This window comes from Rosa rugosa, chromosome 7 (genome assembly GCF_958449725.1).
Source record: "Rosa rugosa chromosome 7, drRosRugo1.1, whole genome shotgun sequence".
Classification (NCBI taxonomy): domain Eukaryota; kingdom Viridiplantae; phylum Streptophyta; class Magnoliopsida; order Rosales; family Rosaceae; genus Rosa; species Rosa rugosa.
This window is the reverse complement of record NC_084826.1, coordinates 28,034,291-28,056,420: the sequence shown is the minus strand read 5'-3', so window position 1 is coordinate 28,056,420 and position 22,130 is coordinate 28,034,291. Positions and strand designations below refer to the sequence as shown.

At 39.2% G+C, this 22,130-nt stretch overlaps 2 protein-coding genes across 6 annotated transcripts; one reads left to right on the top strand and one right to left on the bottom strand.

Moving 5' to 3' along the window:
* Window positions 1-489: 489 nt before the first annotated feature.
* On the bottom strand, window positions 490-2,320 carry LOC133721638 (autophagy-related protein 8i-like). Its single transcript, XM_062148302.1, has 5 exons — window positions 2,162-2,320; window positions 1,989-2,044; window positions 1,820-1,872; window positions 844-962; window positions 490-725 (listed from the first exon to the last, which is right to left on the bottom strand). The coding sequence occupies exons 1-5, from the start codon at window positions 2,199-2,201 to the stop codon at window positions 628-630; spliced, it is 366 nt and encodes a 121-aa protein (XP_062004286.1). The 5' UTR covers window positions 2,202-2,320; the 3' UTR covers window positions 490-627.
* Window positions 2,321-4,033: 1,713 nt separating this feature from the next.
* Window positions 4,034-21,947, top strand: LOC133723864 (uncharacterized). Of its 5 annotated transcripts, none has more exons than XM_062150732.1 (21): window positions 4,034-4,489; window positions 4,580-4,679; window positions 4,774-4,856; window positions 5,078-5,301; window positions 5,410-5,527; window positions 6,674-6,756; window positions 6,964-7,170; window positions 7,640-7,993; window positions 8,264-8,414; window positions 8,950-9,141; window positions 9,350-9,559; window positions 9,658-9,750; window positions 10,257-10,471; window positions 16,018-16,575; window positions 16,656-16,736; window positions 16,825-16,910; window positions 17,519-18,268; window positions 18,488-18,641; window positions 18,735-18,818; window positions 20,038-20,973; window positions 21,198-21,947. In XM_062150732.1, exons 1-20 carry the CDS (start codon window positions 4,076-4,078, stop codon window positions 20,153-20,155), a joined length of 4,275 nt encoding a protein of 1,424 aa, XP_062006716.1. In that variant the 5' UTR covers window positions 4,034-4,075; the 3' UTR covers window positions 20,156-20,973; window positions 21,198-21,947. The 5 variants fall into 5 exon arrangements, with proteins under 5 accessions (XP_062006716.1, XP_062006718.1, XP_062006719.1 ...); XM_062150734.1 differs by lacking the exon at window positions 21,198-21,947 and adding an exon at window positions 19,626-19,693 and having other exon boundaries at window positions 18,735-18,830; window positions 20,038-20,176; XM_062150736.1 differs by having other exon boundaries at window positions 4,322-4,489; window positions 4,774-4,839.
* Window positions 21,948-22,130: the final 183 nt, after the last annotated feature.

The following is a 22,130-nucleotide window of genomic DNA, read 5'->3' as shown; positions in this document are numbered from 1 at the left end:
CATTTATTCTACATAAAGGATTCAACAATCACTTGCCCAAAAGAATTCCATTTTCTAATATTTAGTAGGTGAACAATTGATTCAATAATTGTTTACCCCAAAGCCACGTTTGGTTCGCGGAAAGTAAGCATCAGGAAAGAAAACTTGTTCCTTTCCTGCGTTTGGGATGCAAAAAGAAAGGAAATTATTTCCTGAAGGAAGGGAAAATAAGGGGGAAAATAGTTCATTCCAAACCCCAAATGAATAATTTTCCCTCATTCTTTCCTTGCATTTATTACTCACAACATATTATTTTATTACATTATTTACAAACTTTTTAACAACTTTCCTAATAACTTTCCTTACGTTACCAAACATCGGAATGAAAAATTGTTGGGAAATCTCATTTCCCTTCCCATGGGAAAAGACAAAAGAATTACTTTCTTTTCCGTAAACCAAACGAAGCCTTGTACAACACACGAGACTCAATATTTCAAGCGACAGTGTGGATTTTGGAGGTTCAAATCCTCTTCTGAGGCATAATTTGAATATTAAAAATAATGAGAAAATAAATGTACTGAGATCGAGAGTTTTGCATAAATTAAGAACAATGTACACGAAAGAAATTGTTGATCATGTCTTTCGATATTAGCTAGCATGACCAAAGGTTTTCTCGGTGCTATAACACATGTATAGAAATCCATCCTCGTCCTTGTAGGATTCATAGACAAAGTTCATCATACTAGCTGCAAAATCACACACACAAAAAAACTTACAAGTTACAACATGATTTTATCGAACAAAACTCTCTTGCAGGAAAATTAAAACGTAAATTGAGACACATAATTTAATTTCACAAGTTACCTATTGGGGGTAAAGTATCCTTTACAAATACGAAGAGCGCTTTTCCAGGGGCCAGATGAAGTCTCTCGCTCAAAGTATAAATGAATTGCCCGACAGACATATCCCGGGGGACAAGATATCTATAGATCAAGGAAGAGATAATCAGAGGTCTTCTATAGTGATGCTGTTAAACTAAATAAGTTTATTTATGTGTTAAGTATTCAACCTATCAGTCAAATTAAACAAGCATTCTACCCTCTCCAAACTACCTTGTCACTAACCAATTTTCTAAAATCTAGAATACTTGTTAGTCAATTCTCAGAAGGTAGCTACTTGTAAACAAAACTTAATGGAAGTCAGTCCCAAAATTTTTCCCTATTCCTTTATTGTCTAGCAGATTAGAAATACAAAGAATCCTATCAGTTACAGGTTAAACAACCATTCTAAAATCTATACCCTATTGCTACCTTCTTTAACAAATTTGGTAGGCAGTAGTTAAGACCAAACACAATTCAGAAACAGTGTCGTGTTGTGAATGATCAGAATTGGTATTTTCTAGGTCACCCTTTAAAGCTTATCTTCTAAAACATCATTCAATAGATGAGATCGTCATCTAAATGTGTTAAAACAAACAAACAGCCATTAGTTTGTTTTTATGACTATAAACATTCTACCCTCTAAAAGCTACACTAGATTTTTGGATAGACCTGCTGGCAAAGCAATACTACCCTGCCTCAATAAGTAAAACAAACTTGAAAGAAACCACTCTAACCCTAATTATGCATATCTTCATCTGTTTAGGGTTTACGCCTGAAAATTATCCTGTGATCGATTCTTCTACCCTTTGTTCTGTCAGTTCGATTCCAATTACAAACGTATATAGCTATCCCAATTTAGATTTCAGAAAAAATTATATGATGCCATATATTAAGATGAGAATGAAACACTATGTGTGTGATCTAGTGCCGGAAATAATTAAAGGTTTCTGAAAACTAACCTTCTCTTTTCCATCTGAGGAAGGTCGCACTTGGCATACTTTTCAACAATTACCTGTAGGAACAGGTCATGGTTAGTAATCCATGCATGTACGCTTAATTAACAATCTTCAGTTGTAAGTAACCTTATCAAAGAAAAATGATCAATAAAGCAGTTGGGGTAGTTCTTACCGGAACTCGATCAGGGTATTTGGCCTGAACATCCCGCGATTCTTGCACCCTTTGCTCTGTCAGTCCGATTCATATTTCAAACAGAGACGGAATCATATCACTAAACTCAAATTCTAAACAAAAACCAAAAAAAAAAAAAACAAGAAGAGAAAATTGAAGAGGCGAAAACAAACCGAATGTAAGCTCGTCCTTGAATGATTTTGTTCTACCCATCTCTTCTAACTCTGCGTTCTCGATGGTCTCTTCGAAATTCACAGAGATCAAACAAACAAGAAGAAGAAGAGAGTGCCGCAAACGCAATGCAAACAGAAAAGATGGCCTTCCAAGCAACCTTATATTAAAGGGAAAATGCTCATTTACCCATTTTTAGCTTAAAATGTGCCCACTTGCCCGACTAAGAGTTTTTAAACCCCATTTACCCAAAACACTCTAAGGGATTATTTCCCCTTTACCCAATTAATTCTTTTTATTAATTTTTGGGACTTTTTTGCCCTCTCCTTCAATCTCTCTACTCTCAGTTTCTCTCTCTCTCTCTCTCTCCCCCTCACCGATTTCTCTCTCCTCCCCCCTCACCGATTTCTCTATCTCTCTCTCTCTCTCTCTCTCTCTCTCTCTCTCTCTCTCTCTCTCTCTCTCTCTCTCTCTCTCCAGAAGACGTCGGATCTCTCTCTCCCTCCCTCCATCCCTCCGGCAGGTCGCCCACGACGCCTGCTCTAGCCATCGCCGCGCCGAAACTCGTCGTCGTGCTCTCCGCTGCCAGGCTCGACGCCAAGCCGACGGTCCTCGTCGCTGAGAAGCTCGGCGAGGCCGGGGTTGACCTTCTGAAGGAATCGACGACGGACTGAAAATGGCTATCTGCTATTGTGCAGTCATAACCATAAAAGTTGTAACATTAGTGCCCCCCAGTAGACTTTGTATTGGGGGCCAATGATGACTGCTTTATTTATTGACGGACTGAAAACTGCTATTCCAAAGTAAATGTAGTGTTAAATTGCAGTAGTTGATAAATGAAAAAAATTGTGTTGTTTGTGTTAGTCTAGTGGGGGGCAGTAGACAGAATATTGACCCTCATAATGTGGGTTTTTAGACATTATCTGTTGTTTTGAGTGTGAATAACTTGTATAATCTGCGAAACATAGGAAGCGGTGTAATGTTTGATGGTCTATTGGGGGGCAGTAGACACATTAGTGCCACCCAATAATGTCTTTCTTAGGAGACAGTAATCATCTCTTGTTGATTTGTTTGTGATAAAGTGCAATACACTGTGAATCCTTGAAACTGGTGCAAGTTTTAATGGTTTAGTGGGGGGCAGTAGACACATTACTGCCCCCAAATAATGTCTTCATACGAAGTCAGAACCCTTCACAAAACTGGGGCAAGTTTTAATGGTTTAGTGGGGGGCAGTAATAATGGTTTAGTGGGGGGGGCAGTAGACACATTACTGCCCCCAAATAATGTCTTCGTGTTAAGTTTAGGGTTTAGGGGCAGCGTTAGGGGCAGTAGACACATTGCCGATGAACTGCGACGAGGACGTTGGAGTGGCTGGATCGCCGATCAATCGAACGGCGACGAGAACGTTGGATCGCCGACTGGAGCTTCATCGTCGTGTTCAGATTTGGACTGCATCTCCGGCGCGGCGATCAGAGAGAGAGAGAGAGACCGGAGGTGGAGATCATGGGGAGGAGAGAGAGAGAGAGAGAGAGAGAGAGAGAGAGAGAGTGGAGGTGGAGATCGGGGGGAGAGAGAGAGAGTTTGGGAAGGAGAGAGAGACTGATAAGAGATGGATGAGTTTTAATTTAATTAACAGGGGCTAAAATGTCAATAGATGTAAGATTGGGTAAATGGGGTTAAAAAACTCTTGGTGGAGTAAGTGGGCATTTTTTGGGCTAAAATGGGTAACTGGTCACAGCCCCTATATTAAATGCGCCAACGAATTTGATATCGGGTCAATCTCTAACAAGTTCTTACTTCGGCCCAGTTTTTTCAACCCGACCCGACCCGGCCCATTAGCTCTTAAACCCTTTTAGAACAAAAGGGGTTTGAGGTTTCAGTAGCAGCTGAGTTGTGAGAGAAAGCAGCAGAAGGCAATGGCTATGGAGAAGAAGAAGAGCGGCTCGTGGCGTCTGCAAAGTGGTCAATATCTGGGAGAAGTCTCGGCCCTGTGTTTCCTTCACCTACCTTCTCACCTGTCAATAAGGGAGCTTCCTTATTTAGTGGCCGGGTCGGGTTCGCAAATCTTGGTCTATGATTTGGAACTGGGAACCATGATGAGGTCGTTCGACGTTTTCCAAGGCATTCGCGTCCATGGCATTTGCTGCGGCGCTACTCATACTGATGGCCCTGAGGGAACCGTTGCTTTCGAAATCGCTGTGTTTGGGGAAAGGAGGGTCAAGATGTTTAGATTGGAGATTCATTTGGGGCAGCAAGTCAGTGTTGGTTTGAGGCTGTTGCACTTGTTGCCCAACTTTGGGAATTGGGTCTTGGATGTTTCCTTCATCATGGTATCAATGCTTGCTCAACTTCAACTGGTTTTGTTTTGTAACAATTATTTACTATTTAGTGAAACTTGTTTGTGATTTTTACTGTGGTAGCATGGGGAAGGTCAGTGTCTTGCTATTGGGTGTAGTGACAACTCTGTCCATCTTTGGGATGTATCTACTTCTACTGTGGTTCTTCAAGTTCAGCATCCTGGTTAGTTTTAATTGAAGTGATTGATTTGTTTTGAGCTTCTGCTTTTTCTGGTTCAAGAACTGATTTTTTTTTTTTTTTTGGTATTCAACTGTAGAGAGGACTCTTCTGTATTCAATGCGGTTATGGGGTGAAACTCTTGAAGTTCTGCGCATTGCATCCGGTACTATCTATAATGAGGTCGCTAATCTTGCCTTTCAATAATTCCCCACAAACTTAAATGATTGAATTAGTCCCCCTGCTGTGTGTGACTGTAAATGTTTTTTGAGAAGCATGGTCTTCTCATTACTACTTTTGCTGAAACCGACTAAAGCTACTTCACCCGCCTCAGCCCCATAAATGACCTAATTTGCAGATCTCTTTGCCTTTCTGAACTCTTTTCATGAATTGGATTTGCACAGATCATTGTTTGGAAAGTGGCTCCTCAGTCTAATACATCATGTTTGACAAGCCAAGTAGAACACCGCATTGATCAAAGCAATTCACTCTCAAATAGTGTTCAGCTTCATAATTGCCAGTATGAAGCTATTCATATTAGCAAACTTGGTGGACATGAAGGTTCAATTTTTCGCATATCGTGGTCCTCTAATGGATCAAAACTGGTTTCTGTATCTGACGATCGTAGGTGAATTAGTTGCTTAAATTCTTTGATCTTTTGATTTTTGATTTTTGATTTTAATTTTTTTATTAATGAGTGTTTCTAATCGTTGATTTGCTCTCTTCATTGGCTCAGTGCTCGTGTCTGGGCAGTTTGTACTCAAGCAATGCATTCTAAGAAGCCAGCGGACTCCATTGGGCTTATGTTATTTGGTCACAGTGCCCGAGTTTGGGACTGCTGCATTTTTGGATCGGTAAGCTTTACAAAATGTTTGAACATTGCCTTTTTGTCCTAAAAAGAGATTATGTTAGTGGAAAATGAACTCCCAGTGAGATCAGATATTTCAAATTTATTGTCAAGAAGAGTTGTCATTTATTGGATTTTCAGTCCAGCCTATCTTCAATTTGTGTAGATATTCTTGGTTATATGAATTAATTTGCCTAAATTTTATCTCCTAGTCAACTGAATTTTACTGTTCTGGTTCTGTTTTGCATATGGTTAATTTCCCCAATGTGAAATAACCAAGTTTAGGGATGGCAATGGGGCGGGTTGGGGATGGGGATCACAATACCATCCCCATCCCCGAGGTCATTTTCCACCCCCATCCCCGCCCCAATCCCCAATAAAAATATACTGGGGATTCTCCGTCCCCATCCCCACTGGGGACTAAGCCTCCAAACCCGCCCCAAATCTCCAATAAGAATTTAATAAATTAATTAATTTTTTTCTCATATTGTCTTTTTTAAAATCAAAATCTACAACAAATAAAATGAAAACATGATTAAATTCATAAATCATAATTCAGTGAGTGCAAAAGTAAAAAAAAAAAAAAACTATTAAAGTAAAAGTGTAGCCATTAAAGTAAAGTAATAAATGTATATATTTGTGATTTATATAATAAAAAATAAATTTATATATATATATATATATATTATTGGGGCGGGTTTGGGAATGGGGATCACAATACCATCCCCGCCCCATCCCCAATCTTAGATAGCGGGGATTGGGGATCCCCATCCCCATTCCCCATTTGTCCCCAAATTATCCCCCCATTAGGGGCGGGTATCCAATGAAACTCTGCCCCGCTGGGGATTTTTACCATCCCTAACCAAGTTGGTCTACACGACATTATGAATTTTTTCTTCTATTCAACTGAACTTTATTGTTCTGTTCTGTTTTGCATTTGGTTAATTTTCCCAATGTGCAATAGCCAAGTTGGTCTTCGCAGCATTATAAACTTTATCTTCTATTCAACTGAACTTTATTGTTCCGGTTCTGTTTTGCATATGGTTAATTTTCCCAATGTGCAATAGCCAAGTTGGTCTACACTACATTATAAGATTCTTATAAGTAACTGATTCCTAACCAGTTTCTTCGACATGTTTTTTTTCTTATGAAGTTAATTGTCACAGCTGGTGAGGATTGTACTTGTCGTGTGTGGGGCCTGGATGGTAAACACCTAGAGACAATCAAGGAGCACACGTAAGTGACTAGTGTTTCTTTTTTCTGTTGAATTTTGTGAAACAGAAAATGATTACGTTGGTTTCTATCATATAAATCTGTAAATCATTGTATACAATATCAGCATTGTTTTAGAATAAATTCTGGAAAAAATTGGTTGGTAACAGTTCCAGGAACTCTAATTATGTGGCAGACAGCCTTAATCATTTCCATTCTTTTTATGTACAGAGGAAGGGGTATATGGCGATGTTTGTATGATCCGAAATCTTCGCTTCTAATTACTGCTGGCTTTGACTCTGCAATTAAAGTGCATCAGCTGCACATTCCATTCTCTTGGGGATTAAAGGGACATGCAGAGACAAAACAAATTGATGGAATAGTTGCATACACAACTCGTATCCCTACTTTATCCGAGAATATTGGACCTATGGACAGGTACTACCCTGAATGTTACAAACTCTGGGGTTCATCTCGGCACTCTTAAACTACACAATCTTAATATTATCAAAGAGGAGAAAATATAAGATTGTACTCAGAAAACTCTGTTTAAGTTTTTGAAAATGCAATATAAAAATTTGGTCGTCCACATACTGAGCTAGAGTAAGTGATCCATTGGCACAATAGATAAGAAAGGACTAGACTATAAGAGTCCAACTGCTTAAAATCTTGGTTTCTTTGGCGGCAGGTAATGATACATTTGTCAAATAGATGGGTGGGTATTAAGACCTCAAGAGTTATAAATATGCATACATCTAATTTAGTTACGCGCACACACCCATTTTCTTTCTTTTCACTTCCCTTTTTCTTTGTTTTTTTTTTTTTTGCCCTCTTTTGTAACAAACCAAAATATTGTTTACTTTATTGGTAAAAAGTGGACTTATTGGCCGCTTTGTTATCTCTCCAGCAAAAGTGAATATGTTCGTTGCTTGCGTTTTACATGTGAGGACACCCTTTATGTTGCCACAAACCATGGTTATATGTACCATGCTAAGCTATTGGATACTGAAGTAGAATGGACAAAACTTGTTCGCGTCAGTGAGGAGGTGCCAATTGTTTGCATGGATTTATTGTCAGAACCATTCAAACTTTCTTCTGGTGTTAAGGATTGGATTGCTGTTGGAGATGGTAAAGGAAACATGACAGTTGTTGGGGTTATATATGGTGCTTGTACCCCTAGAGTTGGTTTTGCCTTTACTTGGTCAGCTGGAATAGAAAGACAACTTCTTGGAGCACATTGGTGCCAGTCACTAGGTTACGGGTAATGTTCACTTAATTCTCATCCATACCCAAGTTACTCATACATATTGAATGGATGCTATCCAATTTCCCATGTAGATGTATTGGCCATGAATGTCAATGTTGATCATATTCTAGAATTGCTACACATATCGCTGTGCCAATTTGCAGACTGATTATGGCCATGCTACTTAGACTTCCCATGATAGACATTCAAATCTTCTTGATTTGTTTTTCAGATGCCTGAAGTTAGAATATTCAGCTCATCAATTCTGCTGTTGTCACCATGTAGGTTCATCTTCACTGCTGATCCTAGAGGAACATTGAAGCTGTGGAGGCTGTGTGATCACTCTGCAACGAGCTGTGATGTGTCTCTTTTAGCTGAATTCACATCAAGTTTCGGAAGTAGAATAATGTGTTTAGATGCATCTTTGGAGGAAGAGGTGACCTCATCTCATCATTTTTTTTTCTTTTTTCCTGTTTAATTTCATTTATATGGGATTTTTACCATTATCTGTTTCTTCTAGTTAAATGTTGTTTCATCGTTGGTAAGAAGTGTTTGGAATCTATGTGTGTGAAACCGACCCCCGTGCAGAGCAAACTTAAATTGAGCCATATGTGGTGTGGTGTCTGTTCTTACTTGTTAGGCATCATATCTTCTGTCTTGATCAATCCAACAGTAGTGTCTTTGCATCCCATTGCCCTCCCTTCTGACACAAAATAGTGAAACACACATACCCCAAAGCTTCAAAATTAAGTTCTTTGAAAGTTCTTCAGTATGCTTAGGTAAGACATGATAAACAATGACTAGTGCAAGTCCCAGTGACACAGGAGACGAAATGCATCCACCTTCGATTATAAAATACTTGCCTAAGTTAATATGTAAACCGAACAGATCATTTCGAATTGATGCCCTTGCTGGACTTGAATTAGATTTACCGTCAATTGTTTTTATATCCCCTCAAGTTCAAATTGCAGGTATTGGTATGTGGAGATATACGTGGAAATCTTGTCTTGTTCCCTTTGTTGAAGAGTGTGTTGCTGGGCACATTGGTCGCTTCTGATGTTAAAATATCTCCATCAAGTTGTTTCAAAGGAGCTCATGGGATATCAAGCATCTCCAGTGTTGCTGTTGCTAGACTAAGTTCTAATCAGATTGAAATATGCTCGGTAAGGCAAAATTTACTTGATATGATACTTCTTTTCTATCATTTGTTTGTGTATGTCTCTGTATGTGTGTATCATGAGAAATTTTGTTGCGATATATCATTCCCTTGTCTTTCAACCAAAAAAAAAAATTAAAGGAAAAAACACACTGATGTATTATCATATTCATAACTTATTCATGGTTACGTAATTAACTTCTCACTCTTCTCAGACTGGAGCAGATGGGTGTATATGCTATCTGGAATATGACAAAGATAGGAAGGATTTGGAATTTATAGGGATGAAACAAGTGAAGGAGTTGAGTCTTATTCAATCTGTCTCTGTGTGCAATAGCTCTGTGAACAAGCCATCAAACTGTCATTATGCTGCTGGTTTTGCATCAGTGGATTTTATAATTTGGAATTTATTAACTGAGACCAAGGTAAATTCTCTTCCTGCACATCATATTGCTTCCTTTAAAATGATTTATAAGTTACTTGTGTTCTTCATTTTTGGTGCCTGAGTCCATATTTGTTCCAGGTCTTCCAAATCCCATGTGGTGGATGGCGGCGTCCTCATTCCTATTATCTTGGTGATGTACCAGAGATAAAGAACTGCTTTGCATATGTTAAGGTTTGTATCAGCCTGCCTATTTTGATTAAATAATTTCAGAAAATAAATAAATAAATAAATAAATAAACCCACCAGAATAAGTATTCCAGAAAGATAGGTACATGAAGGGGGTCAAAAAACCGGTCGTAACTTTTTTTTATATCCGAAACAATGGAATCGTCCTTTACAAAGCTGTTTTCCTGTCAATTTTCTTTTGATATAAAGGAGGGCTAAGACCCAGGAGGGAACAATGAGAGTCAAACATTGACCCTAGGTTTGGGTAGAATTGCTCTCTATCACCAAAGCTACAAGCCTCACTTTATTTTAACTTTGGAACAAATCTATAAGAGGCCATGATATGACATACATCATAATTGATTTGATTTGCTGCTAGCCACATTTTATCTTTATAGTTAACCACTATGCGTGTCTTTCATTATTTTCACTTTTGAAAAGTAAGGTTCAAACATTTTCTAGTAATTTTGAGTTTATGCTAAAAGTAAGCACAATATTCATTTCTTTGTCAGGATGATATCATTTATATTCATCGACGCTGGGCACTGAATGGTGAAAGGAAGGAACTCTCTAGGAATTTGCATATGCAATTCCATGGGAGAGAGATGCATTCCATATGCTTTGTCTCAGAAGAATTGCAACCTGGAGTAACTGGGAAGGACCATCTGCTCTATAGATCTAGTTGGATTGCAACTGGCTGTGAAGACGGAACTGTGAGGTTGACTAGGTATGGCTATTGTATGCTGTTTATATTGTGTAAGCCCCCTTTAGGATCGTTGTGTTTTACTAAAGCAAAATCAGAAATAGATGAACTGAAAACAGAAACAACACCGCAGATTTTAGAGTGGTTCAGCCAAAACTTTAGCCTACGTCCACTTCGTGATCTCTCTTGAGAGATTCACTAGCACTATGAAAAATTTAGGTGTTTACAAGTACTTATTGCAGATCCCTCAAACCCCTCTGACTAGTTCTTATCTCTCTATCACCTTGACTCTCAGTTTTCTGCACTTTCTGTCTTCTATATCAGAAAACTGACTGCAGCTCCTATTTATAGGGCATAGAGACTGCTGATACAACATGGGATTAGGATTCCTAACCCTAATAGACTAAGCTTTTAATACAAATCCTAATAGAACTTGAAAGACTAACTTTCCTAGAACTTATAGAAAAGCTGCGCGCAAACCTCTTTCCTTTCTAGACTTGGATTTGAATTCTGCATCCTAATTTTCAGATTGTATCAATGAGCCAAAAACACAACAATCTCCACCTTGGTGAGTTGATACCAAAACGATTGCTGCAACCTTCAGGATGTCTTGAACTTCTTGAAGTAATCCCGAACAAACCTTCAAGAACCTTCACCTTGGCAAGACTCTTCTTGCCTCAACGCACCTCAAGTGAGGAGGTGCTCCACCACAACTCAGCATGTTGTGATACTGAGCAAGTTCAAGCAATGCTTGAACTTCTCTACAGCAACGGGCTTGGTAAGACAATCTGCAGCATTGTCATTTGTGTGAACCTTCTCCACAAAGATATTTCCAGATTCTACCCAATCTCTGATCCTGTGATAGCGAACATCAATGTGTTTCGTCCTTGCATGAAACACCTGATTCTTTGCCAAATGAATGGCACTTTGACTGTCACACTTCACTACCACGCCTTCTTGGTGAATTCCAAATTCACTTGCTAGCCCATTCAACCAAATAGCTTCCTTTGAAGCTTCTGTTAATGCCATATATTCTGCCTCAGTAGTAGATAGAGCTGTGACTGCTTGAAGAGTTGATTTCCAACTCACAGGTCCTCCTCCACAAGTAAAAACATAACCTGTTGTGGACCTTCTTTTATCTAAGTCTCCTGCATAATCTGCATCCACAAAACCAGCCACACATGCTACTTCTTGTTTTCTCTCAAACATGATTCCAAGCTGCCTAGTCCCTTTTAAATACCTCAAAATCCACTTCACTGCTTCCCAGTGGGGCTTACCCGGATTTGACATGTACTTAGAGACAACGCTCAATGCTTGAGCTAAATCTGGTCTTGTGCAAATCATCGCATACATGAGACACCCTACTGCACTTGCATATGGAACATCCTTCATCGCATCAATCTCTTTTTGACTTGATGGCCTTTGTTTTGCACTTAACTGATAATGTGCAGCTAATGGGATAGAAACAACCTTAGCTCCATCCATGTTGAAGCGTTCAAGTACCCTCAGAATGTACTTTTCTTGTGAAAGCCAAATTTTACCAGCTTTTCTATCCCGCCTTATTTCAATTCCAAGGATCTTTTGTGCAGCTCCTAGATCCTTCATGTCGAATTCAGCTCCCAATTTCTTCTTAAGCTCTTGAATTTTCGACATATCCTTGCATGCAATTAGCATGTCATCTACATACAAAAGTAGTAGAATAATCTCCCCATCTTCGAATACATGGTAGTAAACGCAGCAGTCATATAGACACCTTGTGTAGCCTATTTTCAGCATGTATGTGTCGAAACGCTTGTACCACTGCCTTGGTGATTGCTTAAGTCCATATAGGGACTTCTTTAACCTACAAACCAGATCCTCTTTTCCTGTTTCGACAAAACCCTCCGGCTGCGACATATAAATGTCTTCTTCGAGGTCCCCATGAAGAAACGCAGTTTTCACATCCATCTGCTCAATCTCCATATCATACTGAGCTGCTATAGACAACAATAACCGAATCGAAGTGTGTTTGACGACCGGAGAGAAAATCTCGTCATAGTCCACTCCCTCTTTCTGCGAATACCCTTTTGCCACCAAACGTGCTTTGTACTTTATGGCATCAGCATCATGTATTCCTTCTTTCTTCCTAAACACCCACTTGCAGCCAACAAGTTTTCTTTCTTTGGGTTTAGGAACCAACTCCCACACGGAATTCTTATGCAAAGATTCCATCTCTTCTGTCATAGCACCAATCCAACCTGCCCGTTCTTCGCTTTCTATGGCATCTTGATAAGTAGTTGGATCTCCTTGACTTATACTCAGAGCATGACTCACATCTTCTTCCGGTTCGAACCCAAACCTTTGTATCTTTCTTGGATTCCTCTTCGGTTTGTCAAGTGCTATGCTTCTTTTAAATGACTCAGGTGCTTGTGGGATAGGGGAATTTCGACCCCTCTGTGGGGATTGCTCCACCTGAGCCCTAACTGGTGACTGTTGTTGCTGCTCTGTTTCTTCAATAGCTCCTTGATCATTCCCTACTTGCTCAATTTGCTCCACCTGAACTTGGGAATCTTCATCTGATGGTTTAGCTAATGAAATCTTGATTGCTTCTTCTTCAACAACAGCCATCTTCTCCTTCTTGCTATTAACCTCCTCATTCAATGGCATAGTCTTCTCATCAAAGATTACATCCCTGCTGATCAATCTTTTGTCGTTGACTATATCCCACAACTTATAACCTTTCACCCCTTTTTCAAAGCCGATGAACAAGCACTCATGGGACTTACGTTTCAGTTTGGTTCTTTCATCGCTGGGAATATGTGCATAAGCACTGCAACCAAACACTCTCAAGTTGGAATAATCAACTGGCTTTCCAGACCATACCTCCTCTGCACACTTGAAGTTAATAGCCCTAGAAGGTGATCGATTAATCAAATAACATGCATGATTAACCGCTTCTGCCCAAAAAGTTTCAGGCAACCCCGCATGAAGTCTCATGCTTCTTTCTCTCTCCATGAGAGTTCTGTTCATCCTTTCTGCAACACCGTTTTGTTGAGGAGTCTTCTTAACAGTAAAGTGTCTTGTGATGCCCGCATCCTTGCACAGCTGTAAGAACTGATTATCTCTATATTCACCTCCATTGTCGCTTCTCAAACACTTGATTTTTCTGCCTGTTTGGTTTTCAACTTCAGCTTTCCACTCCTTGAACTTAGTGAAAACTTGGTCTTTAGTTTTCATGAAATATACCCAAACTTTCCTTGAAAAATCATCTATGAAAGAGACAAAATATCTGGCTCCACCCTTTGATTTTGTTGGTGTAGGCCCCCAAACATCTGTGTGAATATAGTCCAATACTCCTTTGGATTTGTTCTCACTGCTGCCCATATTGAACGTCACCTTGGTCTGCTTTCCTAGTGTGCAATACTTGCAAAATTCAAGCTTGCAGCTCATTACACCTTCCAGCTGATCCCTTTTGTGTAATTCTTGCAACCCTCTCTGACTCATGTGCCCTAGCCGTTTATGCCAAAGCTCAGTCTTGTCTTCCTCCGTACAAACTGCAGCTCCACCTACCACTGTAGAACCCGTAAGTTTATACATGTTATCTAGTTGCATCACACTCCTCATGTAGACCATTTGTCCCTTTCCTACCTTGAGCTGTCCTTTTTCAGATTTATACCAAAATCCAGCCCTATCCAAAGTGCTCAATGAAATCAGATTTCTGCTCAATTTTGGGACATGTCGGACGTTTCCCAGCGTTCGGACAATTCCATCATGCATCTTGATCTTTACTGTTCCGATTCCCATGATTCTACAAGGTGAATCATCTCCCATCAACACTTCCCCGGTGTTCCTCTCTTCATATGTGTCGTACCAATCTCTGTGTGCACACATATGAAATGTGCAGGCTGTATCCAAGGTCCAATATTTAAGCGCGCCGGAGCTGGTTGTTACTGCGAGAAGTTCTCCATCGTCACTATAATTTCCAGTAACGACATTGGCTGACTTGGAGCTTTCTCCTAACATCTGCGCCTTTTTCTCCTTCCATTGTTTGCAATTCCTTTTCCAGTGGTCGAGTGAACCACATTCGAAGCAACCATTCTTCTTTTCTTTGCCTTTCCCCTTGGATTTAGACCTGCCTTTTTCTTCAAATCCACCACCTCTATTCCTGGACCTTCCTCTCTCCTTGCCTCGGACATGAAGTCCCCGTGCTTGAGAACTTTCTTCATTTTTGTCCATTTTGACATATGATTCCAAGTTCTCACACACTTTAGAAAGTGTGATAGTATCTTTGAATATCATGGTGGTTTTGAAGTGCTTGAATGAAGGTGGAAGCGAATGAAGTAACATGACAGCCGTGTCTTCGTCATCCATCTTTGCTCCAACCTTCTCCAAGTTTGATATGCAATTCTGAAAATTGCATATGTGATCATTAAGATCATCCCCTTCCTCCATCTTGAGGCCAAAGAGCTGTTCCTTCAAGAGTAGCTTGCTGCTGATAGTTTTACCCCTGTAGACGCTTTCAAGCTTCTCCCATGCTTGCTTTGCAGTCATATTCTCACCAATATGAAGCAAGACATTATCAGCAAGATGCAGCTCAATGGAGCTCTTTGCTTTCTTATTCTTCTTCGTATAATCTGCTTCAGTCATTGTTGCAGGCTTATCTCCAATTGCCTCATCAACCTCTTGCTGAACCAGAACGTTCTTCATCTTCCTCTGCCAAAGCGTGAAGTTGTCCTTGCCATTAAAGGGCTTAATGGACGGTTTCACATCTCCTGCTTCGACAATGACTTTGCCGTTCACCATTGCAAAACACCTTGAGCCTAAGCTCTGATACCACTTATTGTGTAAGCCCCCTTTAGGATCGTTGTGTTTTACTAAAGCAAAATCAGAAATAGATGAACTGAAAACAGAAACAACACCGCAGATTTTAGAGTGGTTCAGCCAAAACTTTAGCCTACGTCCACTTCGTGATCTCTCTTGAGAGATTCACTAGCACTATGAAAAATTTAGGTGTTTACAAGTACTTATTGCAGATCCCTCAAACCCCTCTGACTAGTTCTTATCTCTCTATCACCTTGACTCTCAGTTTTCTGCACTTTCTGTCTTCTATATCAGAAAACTGACTGCAGCTCCTATTTATAGGGCATAGAGACTGCTGATACAACATGGGATTAGGATTCCTAACCCTAATAGACTAAGCTTTTAATACAAATCCTAATAGAACTTGAAAGACTAACTTTCCTAGAACTTATAGAAAAGCTGCGCGCAAACCTCTTTCCTTTCTAGACTTGGATTTGAATTCTGCATCCTAATTTTCAGATTGTATCAATGAGCCAAAAACACAACAGTTTAGAATCTGATAAATGTGGCCAGTTTGCTGATTTTTTTTTTTTGGTAATATAATTGAATATTTTATCCTATTTTCGAGACCTTAAGTTGGTCAGCTGAGAGTATACATGCTTGCTGCATGTATGTACTACAGAGAAATGAGCATATGCTTGGCATTTTAAATATTTTTGCAACTCCACCCAAGTCAGTAAAGTGAGTAAATGTTTATGCAAGAGCAGCTAATCGTGTAATGGTTTACTTAGGTATATGCCAGATGTTGATAATTGGTCTGGATCAAAATTGCTTGGGGAGCATGTTGGTGGATCAGCTGTGAGATCAATATGCTGTGTGTCAAAGATAAACATACTTCCGTCAGATATGACTGGCATTCCCAATATAAGAACTGCTAACAATGGAACAACAGAGAATAGAGAGACTCCGACTTTATTGATTTCTGTTGGTGCAAAGCGGGTCTTGACTTCTTGGCTACTAAGAAGTAGGAAAGTAGACAAGAAGGAAGAAATCGTACGTGATCCGCAGCATGACAACACTGGAAATGGCAATACATGTTTGTCCCCAGAGTCGCCTTCAATGTCATTCCAGTGGCTTTCTACAGATATGCCAGCAAAATATTCTAGTTTTCAAAAAGTTCCAACAAACATCGAGAAAAGAGCTGATCAAGCTGGCGATGCTGATGGTAAAGATGATGCAGCATCAGAAAAGGGAAACAAAGAGTCGAACTCCTGCATTAAAGATAAATATGAAGATGACTGGAGATACATGGCTGTTACTGCTTTTCTTGTAAAGTGTGCCAATTCCAGGTAATAGAAAACAACTAAGATTTGTCTTTCTTGTCAATTTCCACTTTGGACCTAATACATTGTCTTGCATTGCTTTTCAGGATAACTGTCTGTTTTATTGGTGTTGCTTGCTCTGATGCCACCCTTGCATTACGGGCTCTAGTTTTGCCCTATAGGCTATGGTATTTATGAAGAGCTTTTGTTGTTTCTTTTTCTTAATGTTTTTTCATGGCCTCCTGTATGATATTCTATAACTTCATCTTGCTGTAGGTTTGATGTTGCTTTTCTGTGTCCTCTATCATCACCAGTTCTGTCCCTACAGCATGTCATCCTTCCTGCATGTCTACCTTCTGAAGGTTAGTTATTATTCTAGTGGGTAGAAGTTTGTGCATTGGGAAAACTTTTTGACATACATAGTTGGAATTGTTGAGCCCCTCTATTCTGGATCGTAATGTTGGTCCCCATTAGTTACATAATTTCCTCGTATTGCAAATCGAATGATGTAATTTTAAGAATGTGGCTATTCAGAATCTCCCTTAATTGCATTTGGTCTGAATCAGAACTGCATCTTAGTTCGGGAATTTTGTTTGGGAAGCACCTTTTAAGTGGCATTGACCATTGCAACTATGCCATTAGAATAAGTGCTGTTCCTCTGTCTCTAACCATCAAGTAAAGTATTTTTGGTATTTTCTTGGGCTTCTCTTGCTATCTCACAACTCATCCACAGTCTAGACATTTTAGTTGAATGTAAGATTGATATCTTTTGACATTTGAAATTACGTTTCAAAATGTAGATAGTCACTTGGCTCTCTGTCGCCCAAGGTTTTCCCCTTGTCATTATTTTTTGTATTTTTTAAGCATATGCACGCTAGGGTCTTATTCAAAATGTTTGTCCTGATTCTTAATATCTTGATTTTTTGGGTTGCATTACAGAAGTGTTGCTTCTTGTCACTTTGATTCACAGGCAATTGGCAGATTGGAAGTTTGTATTTTCTCATCAGTGGGGCTACTGATGGAAGCATTGCCTTTTGGGACCTCACTAGAAGCATTGAAGCTTTTATGCAGCTGGTGTCAGTACTTAATACAGAAAAGTTCATTGACTGTCAGAAACGGCCGAGAACAGGGAGGGGAAGTCAGGGTGGACGATGGTGGAGATCTTTAGGCAGTAGCATGTCAACGAGTAGGCTAGGTGTCAGTTCCACCACTGTTAAAGCTGGAGTGGAAGCTGATGAGAATTTGCCAAAGCATTCTGGGGATGGAACTTCATCAATGCTAAATGATAATGGGAGCAGTAGAACGGCTTCTTCACATGCTATTCATACTGCTTGCCTAGATTCAGAAGCAAGTGCTTATGATTCCTCATCGGACATATGTGAAATATCACCTTTACTTGTCTTCAAGGCCATTCACCAATCTGGTGTCAATTCTCTCCACATTTCAAATGTAGAGGGTTGTGTACGTCCTGAAATCGGTTTTCTTTATAATTTAATTAGTGGGGGTGATGATCAAGCCCTTAGCTGTCTTACATTTGAATTGTCAGTGTCAACATTTAGCTCTGAATTTGATAATATGACACTGGAAATCAAAAATTCAATCACTGAACTTGGAAATGCAAAGAAGTTAGTTCATTCTAACCAAGACAAGAAGAAGAACTATTGGATCCGATTCTTAAATCATGATAAAGTCCCCTCAGCTCACAGCTCTGCCGTAAAAGGTAAAGGCATATATTCAATGTGAAGGCATATATTCAATCCTAATTTCACAATGCCGTCTTTGAGTACATGATGAGCGTAAAGAAGTTTTGTGTAGTTGAACTCCTTTTTCCTTGTTTCTTTTACCCCTTGATGTCTCTGTTTCCTACTTGAATTTTGATCTTCTAGTTTGTGATCTGCTAAAATTGATCATGTTTACTAAGATACTTTCTTTTATTTAGGTGTTTGGACAGACGGATCTTGGGTTTTTTCAACTGGTCTGGATCAGCGTGTCAGGTGCTGGCGTCTCCAGGAGGAAGGTAAATTAATCGAGTATGCTTATTTGGTCATCAGTGTGCCAGAGCCAGAAGCACTGGATGCTAAACTGTGTGGCAGGTGAGTAGAGTGCCTTACTGGACAATGATGTAGCATTTGATTAATATAAAATTTAGCAGATAACAATTTACAAGTGTTGTTTGTTTTATTTAGGAACAAATATCAGATTGCAGTAGCTGGGAGGGGAATGCAGATGCTGGAGTTCTCTGAAATTCTGGCATCAGTTGATATAACCCAGTAAGAGGGAAGGTAATGTCATTGTTTTTTTTATTTTTATTTATTTAGGTTTTCTTGGTTACTATATGCTGCTTAGATCCAACAGTTTTAAGTTCTATTATAGTATGCTCGTTTTTGTTTTTGCAATTAAAAGAGCTTCGGGGTGTTGACAATGGGTTATGTCTTACCTTAATAATTAAGAATCAAAATTTTCGCCAGAATGTTGAGGGACCTGGTCAGTGTATTTAACATCTTGATTTAGAATGCAATGACCATTTGTGTTATCAAAAATAAATACTCATTTAACCTTAAGATACTCTTTTACTTTTTGCTTGGAATATTCTTTTCTTAGAAAAAGTGTATTTATATTAACCTTGTGGGATGCTTCAGACCAAAAAAAGAAAAAAGAAAAAAAAAACTTGTTGGATGACAAAAAGAAGTTAATAAAATACTAAATAATCCACTGCCCTTCTTTTCTCTTCTTCTCATTTTTAATCGTACCAACCATTTAAATTAAATCCCTCTCCTCGATTTGATGAGGAAAGGGGCATTCAAAACTTCTCTGTTGCATTTTCCTCCTTTTTCTCAGAGTACAATTTGGAGAACTTTTCCTTGTTTTTCTCCTCCTACCTAAAACGTCTTGGAGAGAGTCAGACATGATACTTACGCAAGGACGAGTACCTACAAAACAAACACATAAATGTAATTTCATTTTTCAAATTTGATATATCTGGACTTCCTTCAGGGTCTTATTCACTCTTATGATTGCTTTGGCTAATTCTGTCGAGTTTTATTCATTCTTCTGATTATTGGCATTGGGTATTGCAGAACTAAAACGATTTTGTGAGATTTTGAACCAGACACATCTCGTCCGCTTATTTACGCAAATGATGCAGGTAATTCAAAACTCTTTAGAAAAAGACCAAAGAATTGGGTTTTGTATTGATTCATCCAGCAGCCACAAACTTTTTCCTTCTTTCCATATTTTTTTACCTGCTAATTCTGATACCCATATAGCGAATCTGTGAGGGCAAAACAAGCTTTGACACTGAGAAAAATCTGGCAACTAGGTTTTCAAAAATGAATTTCACAAATTAGACCCAAAATGTGGAAGTCTTTGTATCTTTGCTTTAAATTTGTGATGAGCAATTGGACTTCAAAATTGTTCATATTGAGTTATTAACAATGTGCCCCTTGGAAAACAATGATTATTGGGTAATCAAGTGTATATTATTTATAGGAATTGTCAACCATTGATGATCTACCTGCAACTACTGTGGAACTTGAACCAGAAAAGATTGAAGATGGGAAAAATGGAGGTCCTTCATTCCATTCTGATCTTTACGATGAGGAATTAGTCCACAAGATAGCTCAAGGTTTCATTCCTGGATTAGCTACTGCTTGTGTTGATAAGACATCTGGTGATATCTTCAAGACCCTTGCTTCTGTGGCGGCCGATGTGAGAAAGGAAATGGTGGAGTATGTCACTCAAAGATATGAGAATTTTGTTGCACAATCTGTTATCCTAGAAGGTGGCCAAGATCGACAAGTGTCTGATCATCTCTATGACATCATTTCTGATTTTGTTTGATGACTTTGCAAGGTCCAAGAGAAATTTATTTAGTCGTGTTTGAGGATGGCTGCTAAGTGAAAAGAGAGAAGATAAAATAGATGATTTTGTTCAAGAGATGGAAATAAATGGGTTTTGGTTGGTTGATGAGATAGAGACAATAGCACAGAGTTTGCTAAAGAATGTCGACCTCAAGAATGAGCATCACTGCAATATGAAATTTTCGCACCCAAGAGGAGCTTGAACAGAATTTTCCAAATTGTGGCTACAGGTCTATGAGTTGCACAAATGAAGGATGTAATGCCATAATTTGTGCAAGTCAGGTGTATAAACGTGATGCAATATGCTCCTTCAAGAATCAAGATAATTCCATGCGAACAAAACTGCCCCGACAAGATGTGAGATGGACAGACATTGTATCACCGTCTCTTCAATGAAGCTTGTTGTCCTTTCTATGCAGTGGGATGGCAATCCCCAGTACCACGTTGTAAGCTTGAGCAGCATCATTCAGATGATCTCCATTCTCACGTGCTGTTTGCTTTACAAAGTATTCATAAGGAAGCATCAGTGGAAGATCTGGAAAGAAGGTTGGAGCAACTAAAAGAAGTGAGTTATTTATATCTTGGTTGCACTTTTGTTAACCACAGTTTAAGTGCAAACACCACAAAGATCTGCTATTTGGCATTACAAGATTTAAAAATGAACAGTTATAGACTTATAGCATCGAATATGAAAAATAACACTGCTCTTTTTGGTCTATCTAGAAGTCTGGAACTACCCTTAGCATTCAACCGCCAGAAATATTGATATTTCATTTTCCAAATGTGCAGGTGTCAGGATAGGCTTCTTAGTTTGAGTGGTCTTAATTTCGTGGATATTTTGGGAAATGAACAAAAGAAGGCTCATCAAGCTCAAAAATTAGTACTTCAAAGAAAACGGTGGCTTATGTTAAACAGCGACAAGCGTGTCCCGTGGCCCACCATTGTACCGATACTGTCCCAACTTAACCACCCATTAGGTGTTGAGTTTTAATCACATAAGGCCTCGGTACAATTGGGTAAGAGCCACCCACTTATAAGTTATATTTTATTTGTCATTTTTCCAATGTGGGATCTTTCCTCTCCAACACGCCCCCTCACGTGCAACCTAGCTCTAGGTTAGCACGTGAAATTAATTAATCCAATTCCCACTTTGGAAATTGGGACACAAGCCTCATATAAGAGACTTGGTCAATACAATCCAAGGCCCACATTGGACACTTGGTAACAATCCGATCGGAATTTTTCCGATGGCAATATAAGGAACCCAAATTCGGGCTCATGATAATTGGAGACGTAATTGGAGAGGGACCCGCTTTGATACCATGTTAAACAGCGACAAGCGTGTCCCGTGGCCCATCATTGTACCGACCTTATCCCACCTTCTTTATAATTATCATGCTTATCAATTGTATATGTAAATCTAATATAATAGAGTTCTACTCTATCTTGTGTAACGACTTGTAGTGATCACTAGTATCTGTTGAATATAAATACATGGTATTGGCCATCAATTAAGGTGTGCTCAATACTACATTTCCATCCCTTGTTTCTAAACCTTTTAGCTTATTGGCTTAACGCTACAACAACTCGCTAGTCATGGAGGAGCCATGGAATCAACAAAAATCTTTACAGGAAGAACTTTAGAAGGCCACAAATAATTACCTTGCAGATGAGATCCTTGGTGAAGGAGGCTATGGAACAGTTTACAAAGGAATTCTACCT